Below are 27,384 nucleotides of genomic sequence, written 5' to 3'. Positions count from 1 at the left end.
CACTTCCAGTGATGGGGATCAGGCATTGGCTGGGCCATAGAAAAGGAAAGCAGAAAATGCTGGAAGAAAAGCAGCTTTACCCCAACCCAGCATTGGCTTTAAGAGACAGGAGTGCTTGGGATTAGTGTCTGAGCTTTCCCAGTTCTGTGGCCAGGATGGTGTGTACCTTGTCATCGGATCAATGACTTCTGCTGGATGTCTGGAATTTGGCAATCAAGGGGTGCCCAAAATGAAAAGGAAAGGAAGAAAAGAGCAAGAAGCCACAAAACAAACCGAAGTAGGTACCAAAAAACAAAACAAACAAAAAAAAACCAAAACCAAACCAAAACACAAAAAAACAACAACCCACCCAGAGAGCCATTTTTATGAATTTTTGGTTTATTTTCTCTGTAACAAATGTAGAGGGAGAAGAAATTAATTCAAAATACACCCTGTGCTACAGCCTTCAGAAATGCTGAAGTCTCGCAGAAGGCTGGCAAAGTGTCCAAAGCAAAGGCAGCATGAGAGCAGCCCACCATGGCCCAGAGGCAGCACCAGGGACCCTCAACTCCACCTGGGCACAGGAATGAGCAAGGACACCGTGTCACCAGCGAGGCGTTCAGTGCCATTCAACGTGAGTTGTGCTTCCCAGGGCCACCCAAGGCCCCCAGGCTCGATTAGGACTAGCCCGTCACCCCTGCGGCCCCTCAAGTGCTTCAGGAGGGCCCTGCCTGCCCCAAGTGCGCTCCCGGCCTGCCCGGCACAGCACCTGGGGGCCTCCGCGCTGGGGCCGAACACCGTCACGGGGGCGAGGAGTGCGGCAGCTCCACAAGGGGCCGAGGGTGGAGAACTCCCGCCGGGGCTGCCGGGGTCCCGGGGCTGCCGGGCTCTCCTCAGGCCGCTCCCGTCCCCGCGGCCTCGGGCCCGGCTCGGCCGGGACTTTTTCCCGTCCCGTCTTCTCGCGAGAGAACGCGCTGTGGCGTCACGCGCCGCGGCGGCCGCCTCGCGCGCGCGCTCGCTCTCACGCCGCCGCCGTATCCTTCCGCGCGCTCCCCCTCCCCCTTCTGGAGAGTTCTGCACGGCGGCCGGCACGACAAATAGTCCCCGCGGCTCCCCTCCCGCTCCTCCTCCTCCCGCTCCTTCTCCTCCCGCCGCTCCTGTCCCGGCTTCTCCCTTCCTTCCCCTCCGCGCCACGGCGGTGTCTCCGCCCCGGGAACCGGAGCGGTGCCCGGGGGCAGCGGCGGCGGCGGCGTGGCGGAGTGATCCGCTGCGGACGGCGCGGAGGCAGCGCATAAAGCGGCGGCGGCGGAGGGAACGGAGGAGCTGCGGCAGCGCTGAGCCCGCGGCCGCCACCGCCCGACATCGGCCAGGCCTCGGCCCCGCCGCCCCGGGGGGCCCCGGTCCCCTCCCGCCCCTCCGCTCGCTTCGTCCCTCCCCGTCTCCTCCCCGCGCAGCCGCCACCTCCGCGCTCCTCCTCCTCCCCCCCTCCCCTCGCAAATAGTCCCGCGGGCCGCCCCCTCCCTCCGCCCGCGCCCCTCCTGCCGCCGCCTCGCGCACACAATGGCGCTGAAGAGAATCCACAAGGTAAGGGCCGAACCGGCCCGGCCCCGCACGGCCCCGCTCCCCCCGGCCCGTTCGCCTTATATAACCCGGCACGGCCCCGGGCCTGCAGTGGGGGGGGGGCGGGCAGGCCAGGCCGGGCCGGGCCCGCCCGGGGTTCCCCCCCGCGGGGCTCGGGCCGAGCGGCAGCGCAGGGGCCGCTCCCGGGGGCCGCGGCCGCTTTGTTCGAGGGGGGCCAGGCCGGGCCTGCCCGCGGGGCTGCACCGCGGCCGGGCCCCTCCGGAGCAACGTGGCCCCCGGGCCGGAGCCGCGAGGGGGCGCCGGCGGCGGGGCCGGGCCGGAGGTGGCGGCGGCCCCGGCAGCTGCTGCGGCTCCGCGGGGGCCCGGCCCGGCCGGAGGAAGGCGCCCCGAGGAGCGCAGCGTGGCCCGCGCTGGAAGTTCCGGCGTGGCTCCTCTCGGAGCCCCGTGTCCAAGGTCTCCTCTGCCTACTCCAGCAGCGACAAGGATCGGGGTGTTGGGCAGCTGAGCGCAGTAAACCTGTCACACAGTAGTGTGGTTTGCTCTTTTAATGGAGCCAGCGCTGTTCTACAGCCTGAGTCATCCCTCAGGCTTGTAGGGAAAGCTGCGAGCTTGCAACGGGAGCTGCGCCGTGCTCAGTGCCGTGGCTTTTTGGAAAAACACTGCTGCCCAGTCCATTGCTGTCTTAGGAAAACGTCTGCTTGATCATCAGTGTCTTTTACCGGGAAAAAAAAACCCTCGACGGTAATTGCAGTCCACTTGTATTACCTTGGTGACTCAGGCAGGGAGTTAGTATCCTTTCCCCTGCAAAATGTGTAGCTGTCAGTTTGGAGTCTGTACAATGTTCAGGTGTAGCAAACAGCCCTTCCATAGTGTTTCTCCTCTTGTTTGCTATGTAAATTGTTTTTTACCTAGAACCAGCTGTAAACCCTCCACCTCATAGCTCACTCTGTAGCCCTGTTTGGTTTTGTGTGTAGTGTTGGGTCTGTGTTAACATCTCTGCTTTGGTTGTAGGTTACCTTGGAGGCTTTGTGAAGCTTCATGTGTCCTACTGATCAGGTTAAAGCTCAGGTGGAGAAGAAAATGGAAGAGAGCTTGAAGCCTTACTTATGCTTGTGGAATTGGTAGCCCTGGGAAGGGAGGTGTTCGCAGTGTGATTTTAGACTGTTGGATTTTCCAGCTGTGGATCTGGTAGTGACTTATATAAGGAGGTTTAGTTACAGCAGAATCTTTCCTCTCTGCAAGTGTTCTGTCCCTTTCTTTAGTGGTCCTCAGGACATTGTGGAGACTCTTCCACAGTGTCTGTGGGCCCACAGATGCTTTGGAAGAGCTCTTACTCCTCAGCAGTGGATGCTGAACAGGGTAAATGTGGCTGTGGGGGGCTGGGCATAGGCAGTGTAGGGCTGTTGTGGGGAGGGTGAATCTTGGGTGAGGTAAGTCAGGAAAGTTGCTTGGTTGTAGTTCACTGCATGCCTAGGGTCAAGAGTCAAGACTCTGAGAGCACTTGCATTTCCAGGCTGGTTTGTGACAGGAGAAAAGCTGGATGTGTGGAGTCTTTGTTAACGTTGAGTTCTTGTGGACTGAGTCTTCATGTTGCTTTTCAAAAGTAAAGAACCCTGAGAGATAATGGGGACTGTGTAGGGCTGTGAGAGTCTTCAAAGCCTTGGGAAGTAGCAAGAGCCTTGGGAAGTACCAAAGCAGTTCTGTGTGAGCTCTGCAAAGAGAGTTTCAGTGGAGTGAGTGTGGTGGCTGTGGAGGAGAGGGAGATGATGGGGTTGGAGGCAGCATTTCCACAAAACAGTGTATGGGGAGGGAGATAAATCTGCCTGTTGTAGCAGCCCAGATGCTTTGGAAGTTGGATGGGCGTGAAGCTACAGGCTGGAAGGAGCACTCGGAGCTGCTGTGGGTGTCTCAGTGTAACTGCTTCAGTAATCATGGCTGGCTGTTTACGCTCGGGCTATTTTAAACCCCCTGCAGAGCACTCCTATCATCATCTCCGCGTTGTTGTGGTCTCTGGGAGGGTGCAGTGGCCGTCCCTGTCAGGATAACGAGGGGACAGCCAGTTTCTGACCTTTGCTGCTGCAGCTTGTGGCAGGAGCAGAAGCCTGCAGAATGTGGATTGAGTAGGAATAATCCCAGTGGACTCGAGCACAGAGACACGATGGCAGAGAAAACTGCTGCTTTGGCTTTTTTTTAAGGGTGTTATCAGTCATGGTATATCAGTGTGCACGGCTCAGTCTGGCCACTGGTTCTTGCTCTTGGCAGTCGGGGTTTTTACTGAGCCACAAAGGTTTTCTATGAAATTTTTGTCAAAATTTTTGTGTCCTCGGATAACACAGGGCTGAGAACTTGGAAAGGAAAAAATCCCAAGGGTGAAGGTTTGATACAGTGTTACCTGAAATGGCCTCTTGTATGATGAACTCGTCTGGGCTGGGAGGGGGCAGAACAAGCAGTGAGCCTGTGTTGTTGCTGGCGTGTGAGGCAGCACATGAACCTGCGGGGCCCGTCCCAGTTTGTCACTGGTGGCACAGTTGCTCTTGGGATTGTGCAGAGGCTCAGACTGGGGTAACATGTGTGCACACAGCAGCAGCTGTTCTATAAGCAGATGCTCCAAAAGAGCTCAGGCTGGGTGAGACCTGCTCTCAGATTGCTGCCTGTGTTACTCACCACAGTATTTCGGGCACTGAGGCTCCAGATTCGTGTTTGGGTGCTTTTATTGGATCATGGGTCTGAAACTTGAAATCTTTTCTTGTGAGAAGCGTTTGGGGTGTAAGTGATACTGCCAGGCAGAGTCCTTCCAGTCAGTAACACTGAAGGATAGTAATAGAATTGGTATTTTTATATATATGTTAAAATGGTCTATTTTATTCTAGATGTATTTTATAAGAAAAGCAGTGTGAAGCAATCCAAGGGCAGGATGGGAGGGATGTACAGGAGGGCCTTCCATTTTAAGGTTTAAGCCAAAACCCTTTGGATTCAGCCACATCCCCCATCTGTGTTGTTTGTCTTTAGGGAATGCAATACCTATAAGTGGATAACTAGGGCACCGTTTGCAGTTCTTTGAATGGGAAAGCAAGGAAAAGGTTAGCTCATTGTCTTGCGCGGGTTCCCCTGTGTGATGGGCGGGTGAGGGGGAAGGGAAAGCAGCAGCTGTGCTCGAGCCCTGCTCAACTAAAACACTTTCTGTAGCAGAGGAATTGGGCATTACTATTGCTGATAATGTATAGACCCGAAAACCAGGCAGCAGAACTGAATTCCATACTGCTGTTCCTGTGTAGCTGTGGAAGAGAGGGGTAGTACTTGCTGTAGTCCTGCAGTCCAGAGAGGCTTAGGCATCGCTTCTGCCCAAAGGAGCAGTGCCTGTGGGTGGGATGTGTGAGGAAAGGGTGCAGACCAGCCTGGGTGGTCAGAGTCGTCTTTGTGCTACCTGTGCTGAGCAGACCTGGTGTTATTTCTGTGCTGCCAGTTCTGTACAGCAGCCAGTGGGAGCAACTGGGTTCTTCCGCTGGGCCTCTCGCTGCGTGCGTGGAGCTGCCAGCACAGCCCATCTGTGTTGGAGAGCTTGTGTACAGAGAATGCTGCTGCAGCTTCTGTTAGCTAGAGAGGTGTTTTGATACTCAGATTCTACACCAGGAGGAAGTTACACATTGCTTTGGTCTTCTTCCTGTTCAGGCTTTGGAAAAAAAAAATAAAAAAGAAAGGTGACAGTTACATCAGAGCTTGTTTATAACATGTACTTTGGCTGTAGCTGTGTTTCATGACTTCTCATGCTGCTCACTTGCCTTCTGACTTTTGCAGAGTCTTGTGAGGAGTCAGAGGTGGGGGATCTGAGCGGCTTCAAGCATTGCGAAAGCAGTTTTTGTCGAAAGCATTAAAATGCTTCTGTGAATTGTAGTGGCAGATACTGTGGAATGACAGTCCTGTGGGTGGGAGAGCACCTATGGAGACTGTAGGGAATTGTTGGTCTGACCTCGGTGCACGTGTGTGACACTGCCTGCTGCTCAGTGCTGCTGGGCAGGTGGAGAGCAGGGCTGAGGGAAATGCCTCTGGATACAGCTCTGGCACCTGGCAGGGAGATGCTGCTGGCCCAGGGAAGGGGCACAGGCTCTTCCCACTCTCCTGCCCTGCTGGCCCTGCACAGGGAGCTGGCAGCTCCTCTGTTGCCGTGGTCCTGAGGTGAGGCAGGGTGTGATCAATTCGACTTTGGCCCTCATTCCCCATTGCTTGGCTTTACTTTGTTGGGAGCTGGGAACAATTCCTGGCTAAAGTGGCTATGAGTTCCTTTTTGGTTACATAAGTCAGGATTTTGTAACATCTCCCTACACTGCCTGTTGCTGAAGGGTTCAGGGGCTTCAGGCAAATGAACTTGCTAAAGGGAGATGAAAAGCTTATTTCACTTACAGCAGGAACCTGAGGCAGAAATTAGGTTTATAATCAAGCTAATGTGGTCTCTCAGTAAAGTACAATGTAAAAGCAGCTCAGACTGGAGCAGAGTGGAAAGCCCATGGAGTTCAAGCTAAGAGGACTTTGGATAATCCAGAGGAATACATACAGTGTGTTGGAGTGGATTTGAGGAGCTCTGCTGTATACCAAGGCTTAGTGAAATTGCTGGAGCTGGCTTGTAAAAAAAGAAAAAAAAAGGCATGCTGGCTTTTTACTTGCCTGATTGGCTTCTTGATGTTGCCAGTTATGTTGGTTATTCTTAGTGAAGGCTGTATTAGCATTAACCTAATCCTTAAAACTAGTCCTATCTTTTGGCCAGAGCAGGTTTTACCAGGAGTGTGTTAGGCTGGGGAGGGATTTGTTGTCTAGAGGAGTAATTGGAACTTCAACTAGCAAATGTCTTTGGAGTTGATAATTATAACTTGAAACATGTGCAAGGTTAAATTTATAAGACTTAAACCGTTTGAGTTTTTTGAAAGCTTCTTGTGCAGTTTGTGGATGCCTGCATTGAGGTATGTTTTAAAGACACTGTACCAGCTCCTGGGAATAGAACAGGAGGAGGAGGGTAGGGCTGAGGGTGGTGTGGGGCTGAGCAAGGCTGGTAGCACTGCTTTACCTGTGAGCCTCAAGGCCTCACTGGCAGCTGATGCCTGTCATGACTTGGGAAGCACAGCTGGGGGATCTGTGGAATAAGCACATTCCATCTTCCTTAAAAAGCTTTCCTGGAACCCCTGAGTAGGGATTGGTTTGTTGGGAGCTTAAGATCCTGATTAAATTGGGTTTTGGAGCCTAAATGTCAGTTTCTTGTGAGATTTTTGTAGCTTTTAGGGTATCTCCTGTGTGGATTTAATAGTAGTAGTTTCATTCAACTTGGCCTTTAGGCAGGACACCTTGAACCTTGCTTTGTGATGTTCTTCCACTTCCTCATTTTTGCTAAGGAACTCATTAAGAGTTCTGAGATGGGTCAGGTTAATGGTAGGATTCACAGCAGTGGGCCCAGCCCCAGGGGTATTTTGCTTAGGGGAGATGGCAGAAACTTTAAATTTTGTAAGATGCCTTCAGCTGGAAAGGCAGCTCAGGGTGAGGCAGCCCTGGGAGCTGAGTAACTCAAACTGGAACTTGATCTAAAGGCTGCTTGTAAATTCCTGAAGCAAAAACTGCATGTGCTTAAGGATCAAAAACTGTCTGGAGTGGAAACTGCAATGGCTTTCTTCAGGTTTTGGTTTAATATCAGTGTGGTCAAGGTCAGTCTTGATTGTGGACCAACGAGACTTCCTGGATCACAGGGCAAAACAGTGGGCTTTGCAACTTGGGATCCAGTTGTAGATACCAAACTGTAACTGAATCCTCCATGTGTTATGAGTTCCAGTTTTATGGGAACTCCAGAGTCATTTGTTCTGAGCTACAGAAACCAGCTGGTTCTCAGAGTCCCTCAGCAGCAGGTGGAAGCCAGGACCTTGCTGGGTCTGGTGTCACGCTCATGATACCTCAGGAACTGCGCAGGAGCCTGCAGAAGGCAGAGCAGCCTCTGGCACAGGTGCCTGGCTCTGAGCAGCAGCTGGGGGTGCTCCTCTCTGTGCTACCTCTGCTACCTGTCATGAGCTGCTCCTTTCCTGTTCCTGAACTTGGCTCTGCAGGTGTGGAGGGAGATTTAGAGCAGCTGGAAGGGAATGGCATGGCATGTTAAAGGGCTTACCTGTGCCCTGCCATGAAATCCAAGGCTGTGTTTGCCTCTCCTGTAGGCAGAAGCAGCTGATGGCTGCACTCCAGAGGAGTCTTGAGGGGTGAAGGAGAGGAGCTGAACTCGTTGTCCAAGCTTTTCTACAAAATTTGGGAAGTTTTGTGCTGCAGGGGATTGAATTGAGAGTTGGTGCAATACTTAAAGCACAAGGAACTTACACACTGGTTTTTACATACACCTTTTAAATCTGTGATGTTTCACTCTGTGAATTTATGGAGCAGAACCTGAAATGCCACCTTGTCACTGAGACAAGTGGTACAAGTGGTTGTTGTTGTAAGTCATCACTTTCTACTGAGATAATACCCAGGGCTTCAGAAAACTCAGAAATCTCCCTGGAACGGAATATGTAGAGAATGAAGTAGTATTTTGATGAGAAACTGCTACTACCTGAACTTCACTGCTGCCTCTGTGGCTCTTGGGGAGTTAGCTTGCGGTCCCTCTGTTATGTGCAGTTTGAAGTGGTTGCTGCATTTGGGCAGCAGGATGTAGGGGGAGTGTCAGGGCAGCTCTGGAGCTGTGTATTCTACGAACTGGTAGAATGTGTGCCCAAGCTCATGTTTGTAACTATTTCCCTTTTACAGCAGGGAAGGTGCATGTTGTGTGTTGATCAATATCATCCATGGTAGGTTGTGGTCATGTGTGGAAAACATGGATTCTTACAGTTGTACCTTCTGGGTCATGTGGATGTATAGTATTGATGCATAAAATGGGATGAAAAGTGCTAAGGAGTTTTTTTGGTTTTTTTAATTCTGTGTTCAGGATTTTGAATTAAATATAGCATTAAATATTTTTTTCCAGAAAATCAGAGTCCAGTGTTGTTTGGAAGTGGACTGTACTCCATACACCTTTAGGCAGAGTAGATACATTGCTGTTTTAAAATTTTCCTGCCTGTTGTGCATAGACTCAGTTCATTCTTTGTGGCCATGACTAGACTGCCCCTGAGGAAGGTGTGTGTGGGTTTCTGCATGTTCCTTTGCTGCCCTGGTGGTTCAGAGTGTTGAAGCCACTCATTCCAAAGAGCTTTGTGCCTTTGGAGGACACTTGGTGATGCTCTCTCCTCCTCCAGGAGGGAGTAAGCTCTTCAGCAGGTGCCGCATGCTCAGTGTCTGTTCATGTCCATGCTGAACACCAAGTGGAAAAAGCCCAGCAGGAGCACTAGAAAAGCTTCCATAGTCTGGTGTCAAGTCAAGGAGGCTTCCAGCAGGGCTCTCTAGAAGCTGCTGAGGGTAAAACCTAAACGTGTGTGTGTCAGGGCCTGTGAGGTTTTCTGGGGCACTGCATCTGGAGGGGGAAATCCAGAAATTTAGATGTTTGATGTGAGGCAGCACTTGTCTTGTGGGTTTGGTTAGTGGTGGCCTCCCAGTTCCTGGGAAGTAGAAGCTGGAACTCCCAGAGATCATCTGTTCAAAAGCTTAGTCACTGCCTGTAAATAACAAAAGGCCATTAAATGGCAGATTTTCTTCCATTCCTGCAATCAGCTTGTCTTAATCATTGTACTTACATGTTTTGTCTGCCAAAAGCCTGGTATGGAGACTCCAGTTTGGACTGTTCTGGGAGGTGAAAAGCTGAACACACAAAGGACCAGGGACAGCATGGGAGTGTTTCCTGAGCACTAGATAATAGTTGTAATCCTTATCTGGTGTGTGTTCAGCTTTCTAGACTGAGTTCACAGACAAAAATGGTGATATGTTCAGGCCTATCATGCAAAGCAGGTCAGTGACTGAGCCAGAAATGGAGCAGGTAAAGTTTGACTTCAAAGTTTGTTTGCACTTTCCACCAGACATCCACTCCTGAGCAAATGGCTGATGTGAATTACTGGTAACAGTAACTCTCTGAACTGTGCTGAAATTTTGCTTCAAGTTGAAGCGAAATAGTATAGTTCAGGTATGCTGTGAGTTGCTCTGTTCAGACTCATTACAGGATTTCTTCAGAGGAGAATATGACTGACACAGCCACTGAAAAGTGGGGGATTTCAGGGATTTCAGTGAGCTGTGTGACTATGGAAGGCCTTGTGTTTTATTGCATTCCACCCATGGTCACTGATGTGTACGTGTGGAGGTGAAACAGCCCCAGGTTATGGGATCTGTGTGTGCTGCAGGCTGGCTGTGAAGGTGATAAACTGGATCCTTATAGCTGGAGCAGCACTGGAACTGTTACAACTGAGGGAATAAAATAAGGCTGACACTGAGAGTTGTTGGATTGAGGCCATCTTATCTCTCTGTGACCCGGGGCTGGTGGAAGATGCAGTACCTTGGTAATGCTTGGGACCAGTGCAGGCAGACCTGGCAACCCCTGTGACCTGAAGATTGCTGTGACTCAGGGCTCTGGTGCCTGGACAGGTCACTGAGGCCTGTGCTACGTATGACTCCTGGGTTTAAGATGCAACTTGACTTTCCAGAGTCCTGGTTATTAGTACTGTGGTGCTGCCAGAGTGCCCCTAGCAGCCTTTGAGCAATGACATGGTTGTTTTTGAAATGAAGTGAAACAAACTCTTCCTGTTTTTTAGGAGTTGAACGACCTGGCACGTGATCCTCCAGCACAGTGTTCAGCAGGGCCTGTCGGGGATGACAGTAAGTATCTGCTCTCAGTGAGCACCTGCCCTCTGCCACGTTTTTCCTTTTCCTTCTGAAATGGGATGTTCAGTTCCTCAGCAGGGAGAATCCTTCTGTTTCTTTTAGAGTACTAGATAATACTCCACCTCCTGTTCTTAAATTTGCTGCTCTTCTGTATCTCTTACACCTTCCTTGTGTGCCAGTGGTGTTATTCCCACTCTATTGATTGAGCAACTCAATGCACATCTTAAATTACACTTTTAAAATTAACTGTTCTGGAATTCTCCTGGGGGATGGTGTTAGAAAACCTCAGTAGATATGTGGTCAAACCAGCAAGCAGCTGCCCACAGCCTTCTGACCTCAGATATCTTAACTATACATGGTGCCTGAAAACTGGGCTCAAATCAGCATGCCCTGCCAGGTCCTGTGTAAGGGACAGCCTCAGACAATCTTCTTGGCCTTGCTGTTCAAGTCTGTTCACCTGGGGAGTGACTGGGAGTTGCTGCTCTGTGTGCTCACGTTCTTTTCTGTAGCAGCTCTGACAGTGGAAAAGGCTCCTAGAGAACCCCTGGCAGCTGTGACTGCAATGCCTCCTAAACAGCACACACTGAATTTGCTGTGCAGTGTGGTCTGACAAGTGATGTCAGCAAAGCATCCATGCTCCTGAGAGAGGGGAGAGGGAAGCAGGGAAACCCTACTTCTCTGTGCTGAGAGCTCTCAGGTATCCTTTCTAAAATGAAAAAAATGCTGCCAAGATCTTTCTGAATCATTTCTGAGCTACTCAGCAGTGCTGAAGTGTACAGAAAGTTACACATTCCTGCAGAAATGTAGGGCTACATTAAAAAAAAAAACAAAAAAACACTTGAAACCTGAGGGTGAAACTACTGAATTTAGTGGGAATGTTCCTATTCAGCAGCTCTTTCAAATGAGTGGAAGCCCGGCTTGGTTTTGAGGGTGTTCAGCAGTAGTTACTTCACAACCTATTTCTGCTTTCCAAATAGTATTTCAAAGAGGTTTGTAGTTTCATAGACAAGAAATGACTAAGATGGAGAGCCAGTCAGAGGCTTTTATTCCCTTAAATTAGCAAGTGTGATTTGTGCCATGATAAACTACTTTGTGTTTCCAAAGCCTTATCAAAGGTGATGACGATTGTCTGGCAGAGGAGGTGGTAACTGAAGTTGGTGAAGGCTGAGAATGGAAAGTTACTACTGATACAGAAAGCTTTAAAGAACTATTCAGTTCTCCTGGTGCCACCTTTCTGAAAGACCTCTAATGAAAGCCTTTTGTTCTTGAGAGCCACAATTTGGATGTGTGTAAGTGGATAGCAGTGGCAGCAACAGAAAGGTGGCTTCTCCCAGGTCCCTGTGCTCCAGGTCTGCTGCAGCTGCCTTGTCAGAGCGACATTTCCCAGAGTTCAGGACATGCTGTGCTTGCAAAATGCTGTCCTGTGGCTGTTCCAGCTGATACAGACTGTCCCCAGGTATAAGCTTCTTATTCTTGGGGTTCATGAACCTCAGAAAGTGAAGGGCTATTCCTGCCTTGTGAACTGGGACGGGATTTTCTTGGCAGTGTAGTTTTAGCTTTCTTTCACCCGCCTCTGGCTTGTGTTTTGGAAATGTGCTGGGGACTGGATGATGTTGGTATGCTTCCAGTAGCTTAGCCTTTTCCAAACATATACCTGTGCTTACCTACTGAAAGCCAACAGCCCCCTGCCTTTGTAAATACCTCTGTTTGGCTGATTGCAAAGGAAAGAATCAGATGGAATAAGCTCTGCATGACAAATCCATCTCTGCATTCACCAGACTTGTCCTGGATGTTACCAGGATTTAAAGCTTAGGTTAAACAAGCAGCCAAGTCTGGGGTGGGCATTGAGTGGGAGGAAACACAAACCTTCCTTCTAGCTTTCAAAAAGTTGAGATTGCCTGTGGATATGTTTTTATTTCTGGGGTGGTTTTTTTGGTTTAAGGGAATTGTTGTTATTTGAGGTTCTCTTTTCAGTGGTGACTCTGCAGAGCAATCACAGTGAGTCTCATCAGGGTCTGTGAGATTTTTACTGGTTTTGTTGGGATTGGCTGCAATCTCCTGTGGGATTTCTGCTGCCCCTTTGTCCTCTCCTCCATGTTTCTCCTTGTCCTGCTGCAGGTGACAGGGAGCTCCTGGGAAACTGACTGAACCCCTTGAAGATAGGTGAATGCTATATGTGAGCTGCTGTCTTGGTTTCCTAATTCTCCATTGGATGCACAGTTTCTCAAAGCCAGGCTCCTGAGAGAGTGAATATTTAAGTAGTGAAATCCTCTCTCTCTGTTAGAGCTGAGAACTCTAAGCTCAGGTATCCTTTTTAAAAGGAAAAAATGAGCTGCTAAGGTCTTTCTGAATCATTTCTGAGCTACTCAGCAGTGCTGAAGTGTACAGAAAGTTACACATTCCTGTAGAAATGTAGGAGTAGATTAAAACAAACCTGTTCCAACCCAACAGTCTTCTCCCCTGGCCTTGCAGAGCTACTCCCACTCTGCTTTTTTCCTCCTTCCTTGTATGAGATCATTCTGAGCTGTAGTGCCTGTACCACGTGTAATTAAAAACTGCTTGTGCTAGATGAGAACAGGTAGTACCACTCCTGCTTTTGGCCCAGGTAGTCCTGACAGCTGGGGACACCAGGTGCCAGCAAGGCACAGACACTTCCACGTGGCTTCGACTCCTGTCTTGAGAACTTCCTTCTTTCCTGCCATCACCTACAACTCCCCAGTTCTGAAGGTGCTGTATAGGTGACATCCATGCTGAGGGAAGCTTCCATAGTCTTAACTCACAAATAATTTCCTAGGCTGGTGCTCTTTGCACAGGCACTGAAGCCTGTGGAGACACAGGAACCCTGAGAGCTCCCCAGTGTGCCTCCTATAGATTATCAGCTTTCAGCTTTGACTGTGTTCCTTTCCAGCACAGCAACATTCTTCACAGATCCTCTGTGTTACCAGGTGAGAGGTCTCCTGGGCAGATGCATACAAGTGAGGATTAACTTCTGCCCCTTTAACCTGAAGTGTGTCCTGGCACATCCTGCTCCAAGTATGGGGCAGACTATCATTCCTGCATTCTCTTAGGACAGTTCTTTCTGCTGCTTTAGTGAAATCTTGAGGCCTCTGTGGAAATGATGCTTGAATGTTGTGAGGACACCACTGGTTTGGTTCACACAGAGCCTGGGCTTCCCCTCTGTGTATCACAGGTCTGAGTAGAAGAGCAGGTTGAGTTCATCCTGGAGCTTTGCTGCAGCTGGCTTGAAGAGGGCAGTCATGGGTGCTGATTCATTAGAAATGACAAAGTTTAAACTCATCATTTTGAGCTTGAGAAGGTGTGGATTTTTATTGTAGTGGGATTTTTTGCAGGACATGTGTGTGGTACCACAGAAGTCCTGGAGTGCTTCACTCTGTCTCTCTTTAATTCCTTGGCTCGCTTCCCTGCTGCTTTTCACAAGGCTTTGTTTTTAAAATAGACTTTTCTTTTCTGTGCTGCTTTGTCTGGAAGAAAGTAGATCATTACTTGAGCTTCTCCAAACTGAAGTAAATCTCTCTCTTTTTCAGTGTTCCATTGGCAAGCTACAATAATGGGACCAGTAAGTATGAGAGAATTGATGTTCATGGCTTTTTTGACTGGTGGTCTTGTAGTAACTCCTCAAGCTGCAATGATTCTTTTTCATTAACAGAACGACAGTCCCTATCAAGGTGGAGTATTTTTCTTGACAATTCACTTCCCGACAGATTATCCCTTCAAACCACCTAAGGTGAGTGGCTTCTGCCATAAATCTGTCCTTTACCATGTGGTGTGATGTATATTTGTGAGCCTACACTGACATTTTCTTTCTTCTGCAGGTTGCATTTACAACAAGAATCTATCATCCAAATATTAACAGTAATGGCAGCATTTGTCTTGATATTCTACGATCACAGTGGTCCCCAGCACTAACTATTTCAAAAGGTACCTCCAATGCTTATTTCATTTTACTCTGCTAAAATGAAGTACTGATTTGGGATGTAAAAACTGCTGCATTCCTGCTGGAATCCACTATTTCTGTGGGCACTGCTTCTGTCCTGTGACTCTACATGGAGCTTGCAGCCAATTCCTGAGCACAGCATGCTCAGGACATCCAGCTTCCCTGTGGCCATGGGGAGACTCCTCAGCTTTGCCAGTGGATCAGATAAGTCTTACTGCACTGAGTACATAACCCTGCCATCTCACCTCAGAACACTTCAACTAAAAATAGATATAAATATATATAAAATAAACCCTAGTGTGTGACAATGGAAGACTTTAATGTTCAAGATATGCCCAGAGTAAAATATGTAAGGGAGCAGCAGGTGTGGCTTTTAAAAAACAGGGAAATTGCTAATTCTTTATCATATTAAAAAAACTTTCTCTTTCAAGGGAGCATCAGAACTTCATGTTGGTAATTTTTTAACAGAACTTCCAGTGGTGTAGACTACTGAAATGTGGTTTAGAACTTGCCCAGATTGAACAATCTAAAATAATTAGCTAATAGCATCTTGGTCCCTGTGAACTGTGTTAGCTTGTGGGGCACTGGAATTTAGCCTTTGCCTGGTAAAGCAGTATTCATATTTAATATAAATAGGAGTCTTTAAACATCTTGAAAGAAGACACTGGCTGGATTTTTTTATTTGGCTGTTGAAATTGTAGATTTGCAAACTGTGGATCAAGCTTGTAGGTCTGGCCATGGCTATTTAGGAATATTTGGAGTCTACCCTGTGCATGATCATGTCTTGACCCTTCTGTTCTGTAGCTTCACACTGTCCTTGTAATCAAATGCTGCAGTTGTCACATTGATTACATTGTCCTTCACAGTGTCCCTGCTCTGAGGCTCTCCTGTTCCCTGTCCTTCTCTCCAACTACATGTGATGTTCCCAGGCACTTTCTGGTTCAGACAGGTGATCCTGGTACATCCCTTGGACATCATCAGTGTCTGCCTTTCCCTGAACCCTCAGAAGTTCTTACCTTCTCTGTCCAGCTAAAGGCATTTGCAGAAGCAGATGGAAAGGCAAAGCAGTATCTCCTTGTCGTCTCTTGTCAGAAATGAATCTGCTTGGGCACAAGCCTCAATGTCTTGAGAGAACTGAAAAAATGGTGTCAGTGAAGAAAAAATGATTGTCAGGTTGCTGCAGTTTCCTTACAAGTTACTCTCAGTCAGTACTGGCTGCTCTTAGAAGCACCAAATTAGCCCCAAGCACTGATGTCTGGTCTAGTTTGATTTAATTGCTGCCTAACTGGAGCAAATGCTGTATTGTTTTAGGGAATCTGAAGTGACCAGATGGGTGGTGGGGTGATAGACAGCATGATTGAAAATACTGCATGATAGATTGGAATTAGGACAATTGGGAGAAGATGGGGCAAGAATTTAAGAGGCTGGTGCAGGCTGTCAGCTTTAATCACTCAGAAAATACATCCTGGTGTTAATTTTACTGCCCAAATGCATTTGCAATATCCTTTAACATCTCAATCTCCCTCTCTGTTCTGCTTTGAACTCTTTTTTTTCTTATCCTTTTCAAACTATATCCTTGTGACTCAGCTGGAATGAGCCATGGGATCAGGGTGGCTGTTCTGGGCCACCTGCCCCTTCCAGTGCCCCTCTCCCTCCCTCGTGGGTTTAGGGGTCTGTAGTGCTGATCACTTGTCACTGCTAAACAGTTCAGCTGAATGCCCACCCTGTGCTGCACACAGCACAACATCCACACTGCTCTAACCTGGGAGAAAACCTTCTTCCAGCTCCCTTGGGCTGCATTTACTGAAGGAATTAAAACAACAAAGCAAATTCATTCCTAGGGGTGGCTTTATAGGAATACTTGCCTCAGAATCACAAGGATGCCCAGTCAAAAGGCAGACTTAAACTTCAGAAGCAGAGAGCTGATACTTGGGGAGGTGTTCCCATCTTGAACACATGGAAATAAAGTCCACAAAGGCAACTTGCATTTTTGGGGTTGAAATCTTGTGTCAGTCAGATTAGAGTGTGTTGTGACAGACTTCAGGGATGTTCTAGCTTTTTAGTAACTGATCAGCCTTATCAAAGAATGCATGTGTTGTTAGTAGAAAAAAATGTTGGATTAGGTAATTTGGGGTGAATAATAAGACTTAAAACATTCAGCATTAAGTTCACACCTCCTCCAAAGCATCAATTTATTATTTGTAGTATAGATTTCTGAGAGTATTTCCTAAATTTGGCCACCCTTTAAATTGGATGCTACTGGGAGCAAGCTGTTTGAATTTAAATTCTGTAAGCAGAGAGCACAGCTATGAAAAAATGTACTTCCTACTGATTGAGAAATCTGGGAAGAGTAGAAACAGTCCTTGTAGGAAAGAGCTTATCATGCACAGCTTCCTCCTGAGGCAGCTGGGAGGCAGCACTATCAGCAGCTCACAGTTAATGTGTGGTACATGGAGATGTTTTTCACCTTAACCTGCAAGGAGAGAGGGGACGGGGTGTGCACTGACTTCCTGTGGGTTAAGAGTGCTACTTTCTGGTGGAAAGACTGAAAAATCATACCAGTGCTACTTAATTATTCCAGTTCAGTGGTAAAGGTAGGGGTCTTGGCTCCTCACTCTCTGGAGCTAGCCCTCTGTAAGCAATTTAATAAAAATTGTGGTTATGATAGAGGTGATTGGCATTTTGGGGTTTGGTTCTGTCCCTCCTACAATTGTTAAAACTTGATGGAACAGCAGTGACTGTCTCAGTACAACAGCTGACTTGCTTATATTAGTAATTCTGAACTCAGTGTTCCCTCAAGAATACATACTGGAGAATAAATAACCTCAAAATACAGTCTTAACCACACCGTGGTGGGTAATTTGAACTCCAAGGCTTAGGCAGAATGTGTAGGCTTAAATTAAAAACATTATCTCCAAGTCTGCATAAATAAGAATGCCTGTTGCCTGAAACAGGAGAATATGAAGTGTTTTAACATTATTACAGCTATTCTCAGCCATTTTGGGGGGGGGAAACACTCTTTCTCTTTAATTTGGCAAGTTGCTGTGCAAGAGTTAATCCTGAACTAAAGCACTCGTGCAGTTAAGGTTGGACTAATTTTCTGTCTTGTCCCACTTGTCCCCATGTTTTGGAAGGAATAAATCATGGAGCTTGTGTGAGTGTGCTGGAGGGCCCTGCCTGGGAGGGCAGTGAGTAACCTCAGCCTCATTCCTGCAGGACTTCAGCTCCCACTGTCCAGACTTCTTTGCCTGGTGCAGTGAGGATTTTCTGTGATGTTGCTCTTCATGAATCACTTCACTAAGACTTGTTGGAAGTAATAATACTGACAGATTTAATTGGACATTCACAGTACCATTTTCAAAATAAGGAAGTTGGGTTCTGATCATCTTGGCTTTTAGTTTGCCCACTGCAGCTTTACCCACATAACTGGGGGTGGCTTTGTCACAGAGCATGGGTCAGTGTCTCCAGTTGTGCTGAGCTGGGGTTCTGAGGGAAATGCCCACTTTTATGTTTCAACTCTCACAACTGTAACTGAGCCACTTGTGCAGCTTCCCAGGAGCTGTCCTTGCTCCAGAGAGGGCTGTGCTAGGAGGAGTGGTGCCAGCAGAGCTGTGATCCTTTGCTCTGTTGGGCACTACTGAAGCTGTGCCTGGAGCATTGTCCAGTGTGGGCTCCCAGCAAAGGAGAGTGTGGATGTACAGGAGAGAGCCCAGTGAGGGGCCAGGATTGCCATGGAGGGACTGGAGCATCTCCCCTTGTGAGCACAGCCTGAGAGTTGGGACTCTTCAGCCTGGAGAAGAGGAGGTTCAGGGGGATCTTATCAGTCTCTGTAAATACTTGTAGGGAGGATGTGGAGATGACAGAGCCAGACTCTTCTCAGTGGTGCCCAGTGACTGGACAAGAGGCAGTGGGCACAAGCTGAAGCACAGGGTGTCTCTGAACAGCAGGAAACACTTGATGTAGTTTTACTGTGAGGATGCTGAGCACCAGCACAGGTTGCCTTGGGAGGCTGTGGGCTGTCCCACCTCAGAGATACTTCAAAGCCCCTGGACATTGTCATGGACAGCCTGTCTTACGTGACTCTGTTTGGGACAAGATGATTTCCAGAGGTCCCTTCCAACCTCAACCAGTCTGGGATACACTGGGCAACGTTTAACTTTTCTTCTTTTGTCACCAGAAATTGTTCAACTGACTCAGCAGGAATGCAAGTTGCTTTGAAGGCATAAGTTTAAACTGCTCAGATTTAAAGGTACACTTCCTGTAAGGCTGGGGAAGATGGCTGGAGGAGTTGGAAATGGGGTTGTGGTTAAGAAATAGAAGATTTAACTCAAGCAGAGGCCAGAGTTCCTTTCATTTATTTGGATGCATCTTGCCTGTTCACAGTCAGGAGCCAGGCATTTGAACCTGTTGCTCAGTGGTGTTTCCAGTGCTGAATGCTGCAAGCTTAGCATCTGTCAGGACTTATAAAGCTTTGACAACTGCCCGTCTCAAGTTTGAAGGGTTTGGGGCCTGAGACTCAAAACCAGTGATTGTGTAGGAGAATATTCCTCAAAATCAGCAAAAAGCCAGGCTCCTGTAAGGAGCAGAGAGGGAAGTAGCAGTGAACCTTGATGTGGAGGCTGCCAGGCTGGTGATGAATAAAGGAGCCCTCGCTGGTGAGAGAAGCAGGACAGCTGGATAAACCCTTTAGAATGGAATTAAGAATTCCTCAGCAACATGGCATGTCCAAAGCTCCCATTTCTGCTGGCAGAGGTGTCTCCCAGCCTACCAGGCTCAGTCAAACCTGAGCTGACAAATGGTTAATTTTACACTCAGAAACTGGTCTGGTCTTCAGGAGGGGACAAATCACTTTCCATGGAAAGCTGGGGCACAGTGTTTGTCATTCACCAGGACAGAGCAGGTGGGGTGGACTGCTGCCTTTGCTGTGAACTCATGATGGCCAGGGATTGATGCTTCCCTGTTTTATCCAACTGCTCTGTGTCACTGCCTGAACTTTTCCATGATCAGGTGCTCCTGACACTCTGGTGTGACTCCAGCCAGGCTGGAGAGCTGAGTGTCATCCTGCTGTCCTGACAGCACCTTCTTGATGCTGTAACAAACATTTTGTTGGTGCAGTCTCTTAGAGTGCCTGCTTAGAGATGGACCTTTACTCCTGGATGGATTCAAAATTGGTTCCTTTTAGAGAGCAGTAACTGCACCAAACAGCATTTGGATCACAACACACCAGCTGTTTCTTCTGGGAAGCTCATTACTTTGGAAATAGAAGTGCCATTTATCTCCCTTCTGTGAATTCAGCTGGAGATTGCATGGCTCCTCAGCTGCTTTTCCTTACTCTGAAGTGCCCCATGGATGAGTGCTTTACTGGAGCAAGTTTGTTTGGAATTCCAGCTAGGCTTAAGCAGCAGCATGTGTGGTGTTTGGTGCCCTGTGTCAAGGGAGTGGCTGGAGTGGTGGGTGTTAGACCAGTCAGGCTTTGCAGACAAAGTGAATGATTTGGGGTTTGTGTTTTGGAAGATGAGGATCAGCTTCTTTTAAGAGTGTCTTCACCTCTTGAGTTCCAGGAGATTTTACACACCTAGATTTGGATGTTCCACTAGCCAGATGGGCTTTAAATTGTGTTCTGCACTGCTCATTTGGCTAGTGCTGGAAGGACCTGTGGAGAGCTGACACCATGGGTTGTCCTGACTAATGGCTGAGCTGCTTCACAGCAGAGGAAGCCCAGCCATGAAATTTACCAATGGAATTTGCATCCACCTCTGCTCAGTGTGAGGTGGGGCAGAAGCAGGAAGGTGCAGTTGCCCATGGAGGCTGGTGGGCTGACCTTGGTGGTGTGAGAGCACAGCAGGGCAGCTGCTGAGGTGGACTGTGCAGTGGGGAACTGGAGCTGCTCCTGTTAACGAGCTGTCAGTGGATTTTCTGCACAGAGGAGCTGCCTGGAGAAAGATTGCCCATGAATTTCAGTGTTAGATGCTTTGTAAAGGAAAGTCTTGCAGAAGGAACCTGGATCTCAGTTGTGCAGTGTTACACTGGTGGGCCTTATTTTGCATGGTACTTAAGCAGTCTTAAGTGTTCAGTGATCATTGTGCCTGGTGAGAATGCATTTCTGTCATTGCTCTGTGGGGAAGCTAAGCCCATTTTCTAGAAGCACTTTGTTAGCAGCCCTTCTGCTTGATGAGTTTGGTTCTCCCAGCTCCTTGGTGTTGAGGAGACTCTGCTAGTCCATGGCAGCAGGAAGCACACAGAAGAGTAAATTCTCCCTGTTGTCTGCAGAGATAGATGGGGAGTGTAGTTTGAAGGGTTGGAGGTCAGTAGGCTGCCTGCTTGGTGAAATAAAACAAAGCAAAACCAATTTTGGAGTGAAAAGGAGCTTAAAAGTGACAGTGGTTTAAGTTGCTTAGTGGCTGGACAGCTCTGACAGCTAAGAGTTATGAGAAATAATTCTGTACAGAGTTATTTCAAGGGACGAATCCCTTGAGTCAGTGGCAAGTAAAATTTATTTTGCTGTTACTGAGAAGAATCCAGACTTGAATTCAAAGAGTGCACACTTGAGGTACATCCCTGCCAGTGAGGGACTTGAAGGGATTCTGCCAAGCTGATAATGCTTTGCCCATGGCCATGCAGGATGTTCAGGTGTGAAGTGTCACTTACCTGCCTTGTGTAATTATTCAGCCTGATTCTGTGGTTCCAACTTTTTTTGGGGAATTCTCTTTTTGTCTGGTACTAATGTAGTCGTTTGACCAGAAAATGTCAAGGCTTTGCTGTGGAATTCATTGCAGTAGTACTTGATTGCAGAGAGAGGGGGCCTGGTGAGTCTCTTATCCCATGGTGCTGGTTTAACTCATTAGCTGATACATCAAAGGACTCTGATACACAGCTGACATCTGTAAGGGTTGCTTCCCTTTCCCCTTGCACTTGAAACTTTGAGGTGGTGCCTTTTCCAAGGGATTTTTCTATATGTGCCTGTGCAGTGTTCTAGTGGAAAGCCTTGGGAGAACCTTGCAGAATTGATTTTGGACAAACAGCTGGGTGCAGCAGGATATTAAAATTAAACCAGTTTGGCTAAAAATGCTTTTTTTTGCTGGGTCTGTACAGATAAAAGGGGAATGATGTGAAGTCACCAGCAAGAGTGAGTGTAATGAGAATAATTTGGAATAATGAAGACTTAGAAAAATAAATCAAAGGAGATGAATGTGGCAGTGCAGCTTGAAGCCAAATGATTGTGTCCATTTTTATTCAGTGTTTTTGAGGTGATACTGAAAAGTGAACTGCTGGGTGTTAGGAGAAGGGGTGTGAGGGTGGGCAGAGAGCAGTGCACAGACCTGCAGTGTGGTTCTGCTGACGAAGGCTGAGCCACTGTGTTCAAAAAAGTCCTTGGGGTTTTAAAGGACATTGATAAGATAAAACTTGAGGGAGTAGTTAAGAACAGTTGACCAGAAAACTTTTGATTGGATTTCCTGTGTCTTCTGGTGAGGGCAGGGGACAGATTTGAGCTGCCTTGCTCATCCCACAGCTTAAGAAACTTCAGTGACCAGAGCAGTGGAGTCTGACAGAAAGAAATGAGCTGCAGGAAAACTGCTGCAGAAACAGCTGTTTTCAAACTGCACTGACTGAGCAGTGGGAGGTGGCAGAGATGTTCCCATTGAAAACTAATGTGGGCTTTACTTGATTTATGGGGGAAAAGAGCTGGTGCTGGATCTGTGCTACAGGTGCTAAGTGTGCTGCCTTGCTGAGGGACAGCACTGCAGCAGCAGTGGCTTCTGCAGACCTCCTGCACACTGTGAGCTGAGAGAGGCAGCTCAGTAAATGGGCCCTGTGTCAGCTGATGGTGGAGAAACATTAAGCTCTTAACTCTCACAAGTGCACTGTGAAAAACTGGGAAAAGGGAGAAGAGGTTTGCAAGGGAGAAGAGGTTTGCTCCTTTTTCTAGAAGCAGAAATATGTTCTCCCAAACCAAGCCTGGTTTATTACCAAACTTGTTTTAGAAGCTTTGAACTGGAATTGATAATTCCTTAGTGAAGGGTTTACAGAAGCAGGTGGGAAAACTGAACCAAGTGGCTTCATGGGTTCTTTGTGCTCACAACACTGAGCAGCTTGTGCAGTTCAGACTTTAGGGAGGCTTTCACTCTTGTCCCACTTGGAAAAAAGCTGAGTATCACACCTGTTTCCATCTTCTCTCTGTAGTGTGTTGAGGCCCTGGCACAGGCTGTCCAGAGCAACTGTGGCTGCCCCATCCTTGTGTCCAAGGCCAGGCTAGACAGGCCTTGGAGCGACCTGGGCTAGTGGAAGGTGTCCCTGCCCATGGCAGAGGGGTGGAATGAGATGGACTTTGAAGGGCCTTCCAGCCCAAGCCATTCTGTGATCTGTTTTGTGGCCCTCTTTTAACCTATCTTAATGCCTTTGTTGTTTTTATGGGCTGCATGTTGTTTCCTCTCATTTTTCATAGATAGCTCTGCCTCCTGCAAGTGATGGGAATTGGAGCAGATTCGTGTTTAGTGTCTTCAAACTCCTCACTCTTGTCATCTGCACCTTGCCTGGAGGCTGCACTGTGACAACTGCTTTGCTGCAATTGGTGAAGGGACATATGGAGTGGCACTGTTTGATCCAAACAGGCTGAGAGAAGGGAATGTTTGGCATTTTCAGGAGTGGGGCAAGATGTCCCTGCCATGCCTGGTGTAGTGTTGTCCCAATATGTTTGCTTATAACTTCCTGCCTTCTCCTCCCTTCTCCTGTGCAGTGAGTGTAGGAATGTCCATGTGCTATTTGTGGCTTTGCAGCAGTGTCCTGGCTCCTTGTATGGATGAGGGCTGTCACTCTGCCTTCTGGGATACATCCACTCTGTATTTATAGTGAAACACTCACATTCTGGGCTCTGTGATCCATAGAAGTGCAAGGAGCTGGGCATTCTTGGGTCATTCTGGATGCTGTTCTACACCAAAATCCATCTCGGCTTTCTTTGTGCTTGGAAAATAATTAAGCCTTTCAATTAACTGCAAGACCAGCTTATTTTTAAACAGATCTTCAGGGCCAGGTTGGATGGGGCCTGGAGCAACCTGTGCTGGTAGAAGGTGCCCCTGCCCATGGCAGGGGTTTGAACAAGATGAGCTTCAAGGTCCCTCCCAGTTCAAACCATTCTGTGATTCTTAAATAGTTGTGAACAGCCCTTGCTTCCTTCATTTCAGCTGGACTTGTCTGCTGTTTGACTTTTGTTTGCTTCTCCAAGTCATCCAACAGTGAGGTGGCTGCTTCAGGGAACAGTTGAATTTTGGGTGCAAAAGCAAGGATGTTTTCCCAGAGCATTCTCAGGTACCAGGCTCAGGCAGAACACTTGTGATTTAAGGCTGCTGCTGGATAGACCTATGCAGGAGGTTACTCACTACAATACTGTGCTTCTGAAAAGTTGTGTAGTTCACTGGTAAAAGGAGTTGGTTCAGAATCCCTCAGCTGAATTACATGGGATTGGTGCTCCTGGCAAACTTCAATAAATGCTGCTGATGCTGCTGGCTGGAGGGGAAGGAAGTGCATGGGCTGACTGGTGCAGGTGTCCTCAGCTGTCCTGGAACTAATTCAGTGTCTCTTTTCTCTCCTTAGTACTTTTGTCCATCTGTTCTCTGTTGTGTGATCCCAATCCAGATGATCCTTTAGTGCCTGAGATTGCACGGATCTACAAAACAGATAGAGAAAAGTGAGTATGGAAGCCAAACCCCATGGGATTTGACAGGGAGAATGCACACTTACACAGTGAAGGGGAACTGAGAAGAACTGCTTCTTGGAAAGGAGTGAGAGTGAAAAAAGGTCGTCTTAGGGATTTTTTTGTTTTTTTTTTTTTTTCCCTCTGGGATCTTTCCACATCTGAGCTGCTTTAATCCCATGTAACCACCAGAGGGAGAGCAAGTTTCTCCAACGGGAGAATATTCCATGGCAGCTCTGGGTCTGGAGTCATACAAAGAAATAAGAAACTCCCTATTTTACCTTCATTCAACACAAGGGAAAAACCAGTGGTGTAGAAGTGGGGCAGGAGGACTCTCCAGCAAGCATAGAGAAATTTCAGTGCTAACAAGCACTTGAACAGTTGAGTGTTGTAAATACTTCCTACCTCACTGTTCCCTTCCAGACCTGATCAGGGAAGCGAAAATAGTCCAGAGATTTGCTTCCTCTACTACATACTTGAGGAGCAGTGTTAGAGAAGTTTATGCATCCTGGTTTTGAGAGCTGCAAGACCAGCAGCACATATTTGGAGACACAGTCAACAATGATTATCTGCACTTTTAAGTGTGCAGAAATCCTTTCGATTTTTTCTGAAAAGAGGGAAATAAATTTTGATTTTAAACATAAGGACTTGTTCCTTGGGTAATTTCTGAGCAGTGATATGAAGGAGAGAGTTAGTTGGGAGTGGTTTGTCAGATTATTTAAGCTAAAGAACATTGTCTACAGACTAAATTCCAGCACCAAACCAACTTGGTGTACATAACTATAGGGAACTTCAGGCCGTGTCTTACTCTGCAAATTCTGTAGAACATGAACAACTTGCCTTCTGTTGTCAGAGAGAAGCTTTCAGCAGTGCAGTTAATCACACAACTGCTTTGTTTACACAAGCATCCTGAGCTTCCTCTGGCTGTAAAGCTACAGATTTGTTGGGAATTGAATTTTATTGTGCCTTTAGAATAAAAAGATTCTGATGGACACATCATTGGTCCTGACAGTCACCAAATGTGTAGGAAGAAATGAGGCTGTTGGGGTTTAGCAGATGAGTTGTGGCAGATACTGGGCTTAACTTTTCAGGGAAGCAGGAGATGGGGGAACATGTTAATCTGTTTTCCAGAATGACCAAGGGAAACCCTACAGTAAGAGTTTCCCCAGGGACACAGCAGATGGGGCTGGGGGAAGCACAGATAAAGCCTTCCTGAAAATCCTTTCCCCTCAGCCCTGTTGTGGCTCCATTTTGTCTCCAATCACAAAGATCTCATGTTCCTGTTGTAAATACCACCAAGTACTTCTTTTCCATGAAGCTTTTTTTCCCCTGTTTGCTTAATGTTTAATTTTGCTCTTAAATTTTACAAACTGATGATAGTACTGTGATTTCATGCCATGTGTAGACTAGAGTGCTGGAGCTGAAATACTGTGCAGATGCCATGTTAAATAAATCCTCTTTTTATACATACAGGTACAACAGAATAGCTCGGGAATGGACTCAGAAGTATGCGATGTAATTAAAGAAATTATTGGATAACCTCTACAAATAAAGATAGGGGAACTCTGAAAGAGAAAGTCCTTTTGATTTCCATTTGACTGCTTTCTATGAGCCCACGCCTCATCTTCCCCTGTGCACATGTTTACCTGATACAGCAGTGCTGCGTGTTGTACATACTTGGAACAACAAACTAGAAATACTGTATTTCCCCGTACCAACATTGACTCCTAGCAGAGAAGTGTGTGTGTGAAAAGCTGGTTCTTCAGTCATAACTTTGTGAGCCTAAAAGCATTCCTTGCTGAGTTAAATTGGGAAATCAAATGGGAATGGGGAGAGTTCTGGTGGGTTTCAGATTTTCTAGGGACAGTGTTGCTGATCCATGAAGGATTTTAAGTGGAATCCTTTTAAACTCATAACAGTTATGAAAAGCAAGGTGAAGAACTTGAAGCTGTTTCTGTATTCATTTTATTCTGAAGGACCTACACCTTAGGTAAATGTTATGACCAATGAGAAACTGTACCCACATCCTGTGTTTAAGGTCTAAGTTTAACCGGTCACCATTTAAATGGATTGGAGCTATTAGTGCATCAAGTGATGTTGATTTGTTTCAACTCTCTCCCTCCCTTCATACTTTTTTTGGTTTGTATGTGGTTTCTCAGTTAATACCTAGCTAATAGCTCTTATTTTTCCTAAGTTTTTTAACTGCTTAGGTCTTTCTGGATGTAAGGGTTAAAAAAAAAAATCCATATGACAGAAAACTTGTGTGTATTTAAAGACCCAACTGCTCCCCTGGAGCTTGTACGTTCAAGAATGAATTAATCTGTGTAATAAACTGATTACTACAGTCATTACATATAACTTTGTGTGAATAGGCTTTTAATTTTCAGAGCAGTTTGTTACAGGCTTAAACTAACGGTGGATTTCTCTTAAAAAACTTTTTGGGCTGAAGTCGTGAAGCAGTTTGGTTTGCATCACACAAGGCACCTGAAGAGGCAAACAGGAGCTTGAGCACTTAGATGAAATCAGGATGTGTAGTGTGCCAGGAACTTGACTGTTAAACCAAATAAGCAGTTTACTAAATGCGAATCAGAGTGACATTTTACAAAGCCTGATGGTATTACTCCCACTTGCATGGGACCTAACACAATGCATATGTACTGTAGGTAAGTGAAACCTTATGTAACTAAAAAAATGGATGTAAAAGGGTAAAAAAAAGAAAAAAACCTACCAAACACATCAGCACAAACTTTCATAAAATGTAGCTTTTACATAATTACTTTGCACTAAACATTTGCAAATGTTCATACAGTTTTAAATTGTACTTGTATGTGTCTTTTTTTTTCTTTTTTTTTTTTTTTTTTTTGGAACAAAGTCTTCACTTGAATCTAGTGAAAAAAATGTAGTTTGAAACTTTTCTTTGTATACAAGTGTATTTGCCAGCATCGTTGGTGTGACAGTAGGTGAGTCTGCAAGTTTATCTCCTCTTAGTAGAATTGTAACCCAAGCCATCGGGCAGGAGAGGCTGGAGCCGCTGGCTCTCCAGCCACAGGGTCTGTCCCAGCCATTCCCAAATGCATCTTGACACTCTTGCACAAACGAGGAATAAATGTCCACTGCTTTTGGTCTAAATCTGTTCCTCTTGTCTCATCTCTCTGGTGCTGGGCAGGCGTGAGCCCTCCTGCAGGGAGCTGTGTCCCTCTGCTGCCCTGGGGACAGTGCAGCTCCAGGCCAGAGCAGAGCTGCTCTGGAGAAGGAAGGGAGCACACTGTAGGGTCACAGGGGAAGGGGAGAGATTGGGGTGCAGGGCTGCAAACTCGGGTTGGGTCACCTGGAACTGTGTTATCCCCAGGGTGTCGGTGTCTGGATGTCTGGGAAGCAGCCTGTGGCCCTAGATAACACCTGTGGCACCAAAACTGGAGTGTAA

The 27,384-nt window shown here is 47.2% G+C and overlaps 1 protein-coding gene across 1 annotated transcript; it reads left to right on the top strand.

Moving 5' to 3' along the window:
* Positions 1-1,360: 1,360 nt before the first annotated feature.
* UBE2D2 (ubiquitin conjugating enzyme E2 D2) lies at positions 1,361-26,234 on the top strand. Its single transcript, XM_084215745.1, has 7 exons — positions 1,361-1,563; positions 10,248-10,311; positions 13,863-13,894; positions 13,985-14,062; positions 14,151-14,256; positions 23,861-23,954; positions 25,434-26,234. Exons 1-7 carry the CDS (start codon positions 1,540-1,542, stop codon positions 25,477-25,479), a joined length of 444 nt encoding a protein of 147 aa, XP_084071871.1. The 5' UTR covers positions 1,361-1,539; the 3' UTR covers positions 25,480-26,234.
* The last annotated feature ends 1,150 nt before the right edge of the window (positions 26,235-27,384 follow it).

Source organism: Fringilla coelebs (genome assembly GCF_963513975.1).
Source record: "Fringilla coelebs genome assembly, chromosome: 15".
NCBI classification, from domain to species: domain Eukaryota; kingdom Metazoa; phylum Chordata; class Aves; order Passeriformes; family Fringillidae; genus Fringilla; species Fringilla coelebs.
This window is presented reverse-complemented; position numbering and strand designations above follow the sequence as displayed.

Coding starts and splice junctions, on each gene's coding strand:
- UBE2D2 (XM_084215745.1), top strand. CDS start 1,540: ATGGCGCTGAAGAGAATCCACAAG. Junction 13,895..13,984: donor AAGCTACAATAATGGGACCA/GTAAGTATGAGA, acceptor TTTCATTAACAG/AACGACAGTCCCTATCAAGG. Junction 23,955..25,433: donor TACAAAACAGATAGAGAAAA/GTGAGTATGGAA, acceptor TTATACATACAG/GTACAACAGAATAGCTCGGG.